Source organism: Arachis duranensis, chromosome 3 (genome assembly GCF_000817695.3).
Source record: "Arachis duranensis cultivar V14167 chromosome 3, aradu.V14167.gnm2.J7QH, whole genome shotgun sequence".
NCBI classification, from domain to species: Eukaryota; Viridiplantae; Streptophyta; class Magnoliopsida; order Fabales; family Fabaceae; genus Arachis; species Arachis duranensis.
The window spans coordinates 131358592-131370869 of record NC_029774.3 but is presented as its reverse complement, the minus strand read 5'-3'; the positions used below and the strand labels follow the sequence as shown (position 1 = coordinate 131370869).

At 28.9% G+C, this 12278-nt stretch overlaps 1 protein-coding gene across 4 annotated transcripts; it reads left to right on the top strand.

Moving 5' to 3' along the window:
• The first annotated feature begins 2169 nt into the window (after positions 1-2169).
• Positions 2170-7011, top strand: LOC107481622 (G-box-binding factor 1). Of its 4 annotated transcripts, XR_001590618.3 has the most exons (6): positions 2170-2863; positions 2938-2968; positions 4337-4357; positions 6204-6275; positions 6370-6495; positions 6770-7010. XR_001590618.3 is itself a non-coding variant. In XM_052258053.1 (5 exons), the coding sequence occupies exons 2-5, from the start codon at positions 2966-2968 to the stop codon at positions 6842-6844; spliced, it is 276 nt and encodes a 91-aa protein (XP_052114013.1). In that variant the 5' UTR covers positions 2174-2863; positions 2938-2965; the 3' UTR covers positions 6845-7010. The 4 variants fall into 4 exon arrangements, 3 of the variants coding, with proteins under 3 accessions (XP_052114013.1, XP_052114012.1, XP_052114011.1); XM_052258053.1 differs by lacking the exon at positions 4337-4357 and having other exon boundaries at positions 2174-2863; XM_052258052.1 differs by lacking the exons at positions 2170-2863; positions 2938-2968 and adding an exon at positions 3489-4210 and having other exon boundaries at positions 6770-7011.
• The last annotated feature ends 5267 nt before the right edge of the window (positions 7012-12278 follow it).

The following is a 12278-nucleotide window of genomic DNA, read 5'->3' as shown; positions in this document are numbered from 1 at the left end:
AAGCATCTCTCTCTTTTCCATTAGAAGGAACTAACTTTAGTCTCTATTGTGGTCCCACTTAATTAATTAATTAAAATACTTGTAATTAATGTAATTAATTTTTTTAATAATGTAATTTAAATATTTAAATTTAAAAATAATTCACTATTAAAAGATATTAATATTAAATAAATTCATATATAACAATAATACACAATAGATAATTCGGGGTTACACTAATTTGTAAAATTACTTAATACAAAGAAAAACATAATTAAACTCTATAGTTGACGACAAGCATTGTGAAATTGTCATATGTGTTCAATCAAGTCCTCATTCAATTGTCTATGATGCTGCCTATTTCGAAGTTGGGCATTTTTTTGGAAAAATTGATGGTATGGTGCAAAATCTTCCTCTCTCAGCTGAGGTTGTGATAAGCCATTTTCAATATCATCATACTCTAACCCTTGAGCAAAATTTCCTGCATAAGTGTCTCTTTTGTCCTCAACAATCATATTATGCAATATAATACAAGCTCTCATTATGTTGGCAAGCTTCTTCTTTTTACAGAAACGAGATGGACCACGTATAATTGCAAAGCGTGCTTGCAACACTCCGAATGCTCGTTCCACATCTTTTCTTTGCCCTTATTGGTATTATGCAAATAATTTGCGTTTCTCACCATGTGGCTTTGAGATTGATTTGACAAATGTGACCCATTCAGGATAAATATCATCTGCTAAATAGTATCACATTGTATAATTATTACCATTAATAGTATAATTTACCTCCGAAGCACGGTCATTTAGAATATCATCAAACACTGGAGAACGATCTAACACGTTGATATCATTATTTGAACCAGAAACTCCAAAGAACGCATGTCATATCCAAAGGTCTGAAAATGCTACAACCTCAAGTGCTATGGTTGCAACCCCACGATAACCACTCTTGTACATACCTTTCCATGCCTTTGGACAATTTTTTCATTGCCAATGCATGCAGTCAATGCTACCCAACATGCCAGGGAAGTCACGACCCTCCGCCATTTGTAGCAGGCATTGTACGTAATTTGGATTGGATTTTCGCAAGTATTCATCCTGGAACACGGAAATGTGGTGTTTGTGAATTTGGATTTTGCGGTTGGAATATAGGAAATTGATTATTATAAGGAGATTGAAAATTGAAATTAGAAAGATTTTGTGGATCTGGATTTTGAAATGTATTTGGTAGTGTGAAGTTTTGATTTGGAACTTTAGAGTTTGAGGTTTGAGATTGTTGATTATTTGGAATTTGAGAAAAATTTTGTAAGTAATCGAAGAAAGAGTTGAGTTGGTTTGGATCCATTTTTTCGAACAAAAAATAATAGTAGTAGAACTTTGATTTCGTAAATTTGAAAGAAGATGAAGAAGAGTAGTAGAGAGTGTGAGAATAAAAGTGTATCTAAGTGGTATATATAGAGTAACAAAATATTAATTTATTACTAATAACGGTAACATAGTAACGGCTAGTTTCTAACGGCTAATTTTACAACGGCTAGTTTTGCGACGGCTAATTTAATATAATAATATAAAATAAATAATATTTTCAACGGCTAATTTTACAACGGCTAATTTTGCAACGGCTAATTAAATATAATATAATTATTTAATATAATTAATATAATTTTATATAATTATTTATTTAAATAATAATTTACTACTTGGCAAGTTATTATTGGCTTCTCAAAGTCCCTACTCAGAGGGTCTGGTTCCCTTAGAAATCTGTGTAGGGACCTTCTCTTGGCTTGTTTCAATGGTATTAGGACCTGTTATGCTATGTTTAGTTGGAAGAAAAAAAATAGAAAAGGAAAGAAAAAAAAGAAAAGAAATTAAGTGAATTTTTATTTTTTTTAGATATATTTGGATGAAAGAAAAATAAAAAAAATGTTATAAAAAGATAATTTTATCCTTATATTATAAAATACATTAAAAACAGTAAAGAGATAATATTAGAAATTGTAAAAAAAAATAAATTCTTCCTTCTCTTTTTTTTTTTATCATCAGAGAGAAAAATATTTTTTTTTTACCTTTTTTTTTCTCTCAAATTTCTCTTCATAACCAAACAATAAAAAATGATCATTTTCCTTCCTCTTTTCTTTATTTACAGGTCCCCGCATTGGACTTGCTCTAAGAACACTGCTAATATGCTGGTACCAATTACCATAATTGTTAACTGACGTCGCAAATGTAATTTTTTTTTATCAATTTAGTCCCTTGATCCCTTTTAAAAACCCTAATTCTAAAACATTTTCAGCTCTTCTTCTCCTCTTCTCTCCTAATTCCTGGCCGAGCTTCGCACGGGGGGACCTCTTCTCTCCTCTTTTTGGTCTCGTCCCAATCTTGCCTGGTTGAAGCTCAACAACTACGACAATGTTTTCTTGGCGGAGGATAGAGCTGGATTTGGGTGTGTCTTGCGTGATTCTTCTAATCGGTGAGTGCGTGGCGGAGTAGGGATTTCTGTATATTAACAAAAAAAAGGTTTGTAAAAGGGATCAAGGGAGTAAAGAGGGAAGAGTGGGTCGAAGAGCACGGCGAGGTTGGAGTTTGCGGAAAGGATGAACCATCGGTACCGGAGTGAGTTGAAGAATGGGAGCGTCTATGCGGCGATTGAGATTAACCGTTCTGTTGGTGGCGGTGAAGTGTATGAGCACGTTGTGTTTCGGGGGATTCTTTTGGATTTGAGGGTTGGGAGAGGGGAGAATTGTCGGTGGTGAATTTGGGTTAGGGTTTGGGGTTGGGGTTTGAGGAAGGTGGAGCGAAGGAGTAGAGAGATGGAAGCCAGGAGATGTGGCAGATCAGAATTGGTACCTTGGAACACCTGCTGGTTTCTATCCCACCACAAGGTATGTTGATTTGCAGCGTGATTAACATTTCGGGAATAATGCATTGTCACTAATCCATTGAAAATTTTGCATAGGATTGGGTTCACTGGACTCAGCAGTTAGATGGTAAGCCCCTCTTTACCTCATAATGCCTGGTTAAAAGCCTCAAAGTTCCTGAACTCCAGTCTCCGGACCCCCTTCCCTTTTTGCTTTGCAAAGCTCTGTCCATTGAATCCAGTAGAAATTGCTGATCAATCGCTCAATTTGTTGACATAAGCTTTTAGGAAGCTGGAAACACCCCATTATATAAGATGGAATTGCTTCTGCTTTGGACTTCCTTCCCACCCTTTGAGAGGCTTCAAAATTTATGATAAAGAGATCAACATACATGCTATTTTAAAAACCTATATTTATTAATAGTCTATATTCAAAATTAGGAATTAGTGTTATAGGCTTGTCAAGTCTGAGTCTATTAAAATATAATTAAATATTTAAAATAGGTGAATTTTATCAAATCTTCTCTAAAATAAGGGGTAAGTTATCTCTTGTGATATCTAATAATTATTGGATAGAGTGAGTTGGCTTATCATAATTAACCATAACTATTAATTTAAAATTTAAACATTAAATTTATTAAATAACATATAACTAATTTTTTGTTAAAAATATTTTTTATCTTGTTAAAAAAATTATAAGTCCTTTTGATATATTTCAGGTTAGATCAAATCTAATAACATGCTAAACTTATTCGTACTTAAAATAAGTCTATAACAAACTTCGCGTTAGGTTCAGTCTAATTAATTACCTGATATCTATCTTATAATGATCCGTTAAGTGAAAAGTCTAGTTTGGCCTAATTGAACCTGTTTTAACCCCTAAAAATTAGTAGAGGAAAAAAGAAAAGATATAATATCTCTAAAAATGGATGTTATTGGTAATAATTTAAGCTGCATTTTATTATCTACTGAGTGTTGTTCGTTATATTTTTCTATATAAATATTATGAGAAATTCCAGGTGTTCAACAACAAGTCTAGCTTTCTTTTAAAACAAGTTTCACTTTCTTTTCTTTTCTCATCGTAAGTAGTCACTTATTACTTGTTTCACATATTTTCTTGAACTTGATAATGGAGGAAAAGGTATCCAATAATCAGTTCACTATAAGTTTGAAACTTTCGAAGCCTAAAGAAGTGAGTAAAGCATGCTACCTAAGAATTTCTTTCTTAACAATATTATGTTTTCACATTATGTTTACGAGTAATGCTAGGGGCCAGCAATTTTTGTGATTGGTAGCCATCAAATAGCCATCAATGATGATTTAATGGTGTGAGATTGGTGTGAAATTTCATCTAATGACTCACATTTATCTGGTAGTTACATGCTGGTCAAAATTCAATAAAATTACTGTCTCCTAGACTTTTCCTATGTTTATTCTTATTATCTTCTTGTTTTCTTTTCCCTCCCTAATGCGGGATACTCCACCCAAACTTTTGCAGCCACATGGATCTCTAACAAAGGTATCAATTATTTATTTATATTTCTTTTAAAAATTAATTTAATAAATTATTTTCAAAACAAATACTTTATTAAACTAGTCTATACATTGCCTGGTCGTTTGCTTTGTCCCACAAGGATTTAATCATATAGCGCCATACATGTTAAATCGACCCTAATGGCTTCGTTTTACCTAAAAGGCTATATATCATCATGAATCGAATTGAATGGATTCGATTTACTTAGCAATTGAAATTTGATTCCATTTAATAGAGTAATCTAATTCGAAGCCATTAGCTTCGATTTACACGTGAACTCAATTTACATGTAATTCGAATATATGGGATTCGATTTACTACGTATTTGGATAAATTTAATCAATTCGATTTATATAGAAATGCAACTTGGGACTTTCATGTAGTCTTTTTGAGTTTAGGGGATCGAAATTTTGAAAGAGAGTTGGTTTATTAAAGTAAATTGCCCAATTATTTATTTATATTTCTTTTATTATTCACCATGTATAACTTGTTACTTACAATTTCATTCAAACAAATGGTTAGAATGGGTTTAGGGATGATTTGGATTTAGGGATGATTTCTTTTTCGATCATTAGAGCAATGGAATTAATTTTGGATATTATTTTTGACTTTTATAGTAATTGAACTGATTTAAAATTAAAATTTGCATTGAATATAATTTTTGAAATGATATTGGTATCAGTAAAGATAGATCGTATTATTAGATCAGTGAAATAATGCCACTTGTATAATCCATTAAACCCATTAAATGAATATTGTAATGTTATTGTAACTGCCCTAACAAAGATTCAATCAAAATATACCCAAATAAATTAGATATATACAGTTATATTCTTGTATTTTATTACCTTATTTTTTTATAATTTTTTTATCAATTTGGTAAAAAATAGATCCAAATCAATTTAATACAAGTTATTTTCTTAATTATTTACAAAATTTTAATTTTTATCCCAATCTAAATGCACAAAATTTTCAATCTTTACATTTTCAAAATTCTAATTTTTTTATTGCAATTTTTTTTTCAAATACAATAAGCCAAAATTTAAATACTCAGTTTTTATTTCAAATGTTTTTCCATTAGTTTGTAATATCTTTTAAATATGGGATATAATTATTAATTTTGTATTCAATATTTTTATTTTAGTTAAATTTTTATAATTTAATTAAGATAATTTAAAATAATTAAAAAATTAAATTGAAATAAAACTAACATAAATCTCACATTAAATTTAAAATTAAATTTTATAATATATGATGCCACAAATATTTATATGACATTTTGTGGAACTCAACATAAAATAAAACTTAAAGCCAAGCATTAGAGATGTCCTGTTTCAGTTCCAACTTGAAGTGGGAAGGAAAAGTTTAAGAATTGACTTACAGTCAATTAATAAATCTCTATTCGTATTGCAGCAAGGATAATTAAGCTTCCCACAATGATTAATTAGTTGAATATGGATCACCTCATGAATGTATCTCCCCACATATGGGTCAAGTTTGTATCAAACAATCAGGAAAAAAAGTTGTGTATCATTTATTTACAATCCTTGTTTTGAGTTTGAAAGACTAGTTTTGTCCTGTTTTTAATGATTCTGATTGGCACCCTCCATAGTTGGATCTTCTCTTTCTGTAGGTCTCTTGCTGCTTTTTTCTTCTATTATTCGGTTTGTTCAGTTTTGTGAATCTTTATGTATGCTGTTTGTTAATATAATTGAGTTCAATGATAATGCATTGCCTTAAGGTAGCGTAAGGCCCACAAACATAGTGAGGCGATCAATTAGGAAGTGTACATATATGTTATGGGATTAATTGCATTAATTTTTTTTTACAGGAAGAGTTAAGAAAAGAAAGAAGAAGAGAGGCCAACAGAAAATGTGCTCAGAGGAAGAGAAAGAGAGAACAGGTACATAATACAATATAAAAATGTGCATTATCTTGATTGATATATATCTCAAAATTTGAATTTCAATTTATAAACAAAACTGTTAATTTTATAGGAAGCATTCCAAGAGCTCGAAGGATCCGTGGCAAAGCTTAGAACTGAAGTCCAATTACTCCATGAAGAACTTACTAGACTTCACAAGGAAAATAAGGAACTCGACGAGGAAAATAACTCCATTCAAGTAGGTTAATTAGAAGTTGTGTTAACATCTTTTATTTTTTGAGGATTATGACTTTTCTTGTTTAGATTTATAATTTAGAGATTATTTTTGTTAAATTCAAAATTCATTTAGTAACAGGAGCAGTAAATTAAGTGGATATGACTTGATAATTCATCACTCAACTTTTTTAATTAAGAGATTAGGAAAGTGAATCATAATGACCAAGAAGGAATTATGTCAATACCTTTTGATTTCTTTAGATAGGTATAACTGAATTTTTTTTTAACATGGACAGGAAGAAATTTCCAAGATGCATGGGATGAAATTATCAGCAAAATTTGTGATCAGTTCTGCTGTTGATGAAGTTTAGAAATTAGAAGCTATAGTTATAAATTTAGAAATGGCTTAGTTTCTGAGAATTTCTTGTAAATGTAGGTAAGTATATTTTGTTGAATAAGCCTTTGTTTAATTAGTGTAGTAATATTAAGTTGTGTTTTCTATGGGTCACAAATCCAAATAACCGTTTCTTGATCACATTTCAAATTTGAAAATAAATTAAATGAAAATAAGGCATAATATAGATTTAATATCTATGCGTACGCTACAAGTTTAATTTGATTTTTCAAATAATACTACTAATAATAATGATAGGCAAAATGTCACAATATTAAGACAAAATTTATACAAAAGAACAAACGGCATAATGTCATTAAATATTAGGCAAAGTTAAAAATGGATAACTGAAATATGTGCAGAATGTTTGGAAGAGGGCATGAGTAATTAAATTAAACTATAAAATAAGTAGAAGAAAATGTCATTAAATATTAGGCAAAGTTAAAAATCCGATAACTCAAATATGTGCAGAATGTTTGGAAGAGGGCATGAGTAATTAAATTAAGGTGGATTCTATGGTGTAGAAAGAAAATTGTTTCTACATGTGTAGAAGGATAGGTGTCAATGCATTAGTAGTTTATGTTGATGGCTCTTGGATGGAGAAGAATTAATTAGAGTACACAATTGTTGATTCATTGGATCCACAAAAAAAAGAGAGTGTGTAACATTATATCTATGTCATAGAGACAACTTATTAAGTTTTTTTATTTTAATAAATTAAATAAATATTTTATTTATTAAAATAAATAATTTAAAAAAATTATTACCATGTAGACGAGATATATGTATTTATAAATATAAAAATATATTTTATAAAAATAATAAAAATATTAATAATTTAAATTAGACCAAACTCTTAAAAATAGAACATTTCAATTAATATGGAAGGTGGACGATCTTAACCGTACTACTTCCATCCACCGACGTTTTTTATTAGAATTTACACTAAATCAATTCAAATAATAACAAGGTTGGATTCGAATCCCCAACACTTACTTAAGCAAACTAGTGAGCTAACCACTAGACCAAGTTCATTAATTAGTTAGTTAAAAAATTTTAATTTTTTTTTTCAAAATTTTTTTCATCTAATGAACTTAATTCTAATTTGATTAGTGATACACATATTTATTAACAATAAATCAAATAATATGTGGGAATTTTTTATTTTAATAAATTAAATAAATATTTTATTTTCTGAAATAAATAATTTTAAAAATTATTAGAAAATACATCAGCATCTCTTATCTTGTTTATACTGTAAATGAGATAATTTTATCCGTATCGAGATATGTGTATTTTTTATAAATATAAAAATATAATTTTTGAAAATAATAAAAAATATTAATAATTTAAATTAAATCAAACTCTTAAAAATAGAATATTTCAAATAATAAGAAAGATAAGCAGTTTCAAATAATAGAAAAGATGAGCAGTTTCAAAATAATAGAAGAAATATGCGGTTTTAACTAACTAATTAATGAACTTGGTCTAGTGGTTAGCTCACTAGTTTGCTTAAGCAGGGATTCGAATCCCGCCTTATTATTATTTGAATTGATTTAGTATAAATTCTAATAAAAAACGCCGGTGGATGGAAGTAGTATGGTTAAAGCTGGTGGATGGAAGTAGTACGGTTAAGATCGTCCACCTTCCATATTAATTGAAATGTCTATTTTTAAGAGTTTGGTCTAATTTAAATTATTAATATTTTTATTATTTTTATAAAATATATTTTTATATTTATAAATACATATATCTCGTTTACATGGTAATAATTTTTTTAAATTATTTATTTTAATAAATAAAATATTTATTTAATTTATTAAAATAAAAAAACCTAATAAGTTGTCTCTATGACACAGATATAATGTTACATACTCTTTTTTTTTTGTGTGGATCCAATGAATCAACAATTGTGTACTCTAATTAATTCTTTCCCATCCAAGAATCATCAACATAAACTACTAATGCATTGACACCTATCATTCTACACATGTAAAAATAATTTCCTTTCTACACCATAGAATCTACTATTAAATTAAACTATAAAGTAAGTAGAAGAAAAAGAAAAGGTAGTATCTCTAACATGTCTAGGTATATGTTTAAGATAAGTTACTCAAAGTTGTTGGTTATAGGTGGGCTTAGTCCAAAGACAAAAATAAAAGTTTTCTATATAAATATTACAAGAAATTTTAGGTCGCCCTCTTCACTTTTTTTTCTCTCTCTTATTTTTGTCTGATATCTTTATTAACATTAATCAATTAAATCTTTCAACTTTTAATATTAAAAATAATTCTTTTTTATTATTGTGATCAAAATATTTTTTTACAATAAAAAAATAAAAAATTTATAATAAAATGGACGCCCTAAAAGGCTAAAACCCCCTTCCCTTGCCACCCCTTCCAAGTTCCAATCTGTCACCACTATTGCCACAAATAGGCAATTGTAGATCTCCGGTCGTTGTCAAATCCAGCTTCTCCGACCACCATGCTAAGCGTGCTGCTGTTGGAGAGGCACCGGTGGGAAGAAGAAGACTCCTCCGATAACCATCCTTCAAGGATCGATACCTAGTAGAGCGCGATCTCAGCCGTGTCGAGTTACCAATGCATCGACCCCGGAGGTGGCATTACACACAGACGACGGCCGCAGCAGTTGCACGAACTATCGTGCAGTTAGTGCAGAACAAAAGAGCAATCGGGATTTGTTTTCTAGATGAATAATTTGGGATTTATTCTCCGATTCTTTGATTTTAAATTTGTTATTTTTTAAATTATTGGATTCGTTTTTTTTATTTTAATATTTTTGTGTCACAATAATAAAAAATAATTATTTATTTTTTAATAAAAATCATTACAAAAATATGCTAAAAAAATAATTATAAGAATATATCTGTTTTATAATTATTTATAAAAATATTTTAATCTACATATATAATTACGTATTGATATAATATTTTTCAAGAGAAAAATGCTAATTGAAAAAATATAATTTATGTGATAATTTTTACTCTTTCCTTAATCCTATTAATACATATAAAGTAGTCGGTATACTAGAACAAGAACCTATCCTATTAGCCTTTTTTTTTAAGAAACTTGGGAGCAGAGAGATTTTTCATTTTTGAGAAACAAAATTTTTAGTGTTAAACATAATTTTTAGAATTTAGATCATTAGAGTGAGAGTAAAGGGTTGTAATCCAAAAAGGTAATTGGACGAGGTGGCTAAAGAAGAATGTTGATTTACATAAAAAAAAATTAAAAACACGTCAGATAATAAGTGTAATAGAAGCTCGAAAATTTCTATTTTGTTGTATGTTGCTTGTTTTGTATATAGTTTATGGTTTTATCTTTGATGGGCAATATAAACAAGGATTTGTTTTACATAATTTGTTACGCACCATTCCCATAAAAGGAGACACACAGACGCATTGAATTAATATTGGGTGTATTTGGTTTAGCGTTTAGATTATAAAGAGTGCATCTAAGTTTTTTAAATGTTTTAATTTTTGGTTTGGTTATTTTTTTTTTGAATACAAATGTAATTTCATATTATGAAGTCTAAACACACTTAGTTTTAGTTTATGGGTTCACTTTTTATGTTAGTTTGTATTTTTATTATTAATCTATATTTTTAGAATATATTTTTATACTGTGACCAAATAAATAATTAAAAAATATATTTTTATTATTTTTATATAATTGATCCCCTAATTTTAGAGGATATTCTAAATGACCGAAATCAATGGGGATAACTTGAAAATACATGTTTTTTTTTTTTGCCGTTTCAAGATTTGTTTTATTTATTCATTTAAACTTGATCTCTCCAGTATTAGATTAGGATTTGGATCCTCTAAATTTTAAATTTTTACTTTAGAGGGTAAAGTGTGATCTTCTACCATTGAATGGTTTCTCTTTCATATTTACTCTTGGCCTCACCTATAAAATAAATTGTGAGAGATCATACTTTACTCTAAGTGAAATTCAAACTTTAGAGGATCCAAATCCGTTAGATTAATAGGAAAAAAACATGTAAAAGTTTATTTTATTTTAAAATCAATAAAAAGTATTTGATTGACACAAACTTCTTATACGTAATATTTTTCTATATAAATATTATGAAAAAATTTAAGAGTTCAACGCATTTTCCTTACTTTAATTGTCTAGTCAACTAACTCTTTTATGTTTTTAAACTAAGAGCATTGATCTGTGATATCTCTCATTATTATATATATATAGCACAAGTGATAAAATAATAAGTCTCACTTTTTTTTTTTTCTGATATTACTTGTTTCACATATTCTTTTGAAGTTGATGATGGAAGAAAAAGAATTCAATAGACAGTTTATTATACTATGTCTTAAAATTCCAAAACTTAAAGAAGTGAGTAAAATATGTTACATAAGAATTTCTCTCTTAATAATATTATGTTTCACATTATACATGCTTATTCTTATTTTTTTCTTTTTTTTTTCTCCCTAATGCGAGATACTCTATCCAAATTTTTGCAGCAACATAAATCTCCAACAAAGTTATAAATTATTTATTTATATATCTTTCTAGAATAAAATTAAAAAATTATTTTCATGAAAAAATCACAAGTTCGCCATATTTCTTGACGAATCTTATCAAATTTATTGTGTCCCTTGGCGAATTTCAAATGCATCAACTTCATAACCGCTTCGTTCTTAATGTTGGAGAGCACTACTTCTACTACACCATTGTTTCTGCATGTGCATATATCACACACAATTAAATAAATAATAACTTGAATATATAATTTTAACTCATTTTTTCAATGAATTTTCAACGGTAAGTATTCTTTAATAGTAGTCATGCTTGTTGTGTGTCCATTATCCAATATTCAATTTCAAATATTTTTTTTTCAATTATTTACAAAATTCTAATTTTTATTCGAAAACAAATGTACAACCATGTTGTTACACTTACTATCCTTTTGCTGGCTGGACATAAACTTCCAACCATGTTGTTACACATCTCCAATGTCCTCTTGTAGTAGGGTCAGAAACAACTTCTATGCCTCTTTTGATTCAAACCTTGCCACAGTATAAGCAATCACATAAAACTGGTTATTAGCGTCCTGTGCCACAGCAGACAGCAATTAGCCCCCCATGAAAGGTCTTGTAGAATGCTCCATCCAAATGAATCAACGACCTACACCCACTCTTAAATCTCATCATGCAAGCATAAAAACATATATACATTTTATCGAATGTTGTGAGTGCTTATTCCAGCAAGGTAGTAGATCTTGGATTGCTTCTATGTATCTCCATTAGATAGTCCCTCAACTTTCCATACCGTTCTATCTCATTGCCTATGATCCTGTCTTTGGCTTCTCTCAACTTTGTAAATCATTTTAGGGTGTAGAACTAGATCAAACTCTTCTTTTAAAAAATCAAT

Excerpts from the sequence above, each read along its gene's own strand:
- LOC107481622 (XM_052258051.1), top strand. The coding sequence starts at position 4,265 with ATGTTTATTCTTATTATCTTCTTGTTTTCTTTTCCCTCCCTAATGCGG. Across the intron at positions 6,276-6,369 it reads GGAAGAGAAAGAGAGAACAG|GAAGCATTCCAAGAGCTCGA; the intron begins GTACATAATACA and ends TTAATTTTATAG. Across the intron at positions 6,496-6,769 it reads AGGAAAATAACTCCATTCAA|GAAGAAATTTCCAAGATGCA; the intron begins GTAGGTTAATTA and ends TAACATGGACAG.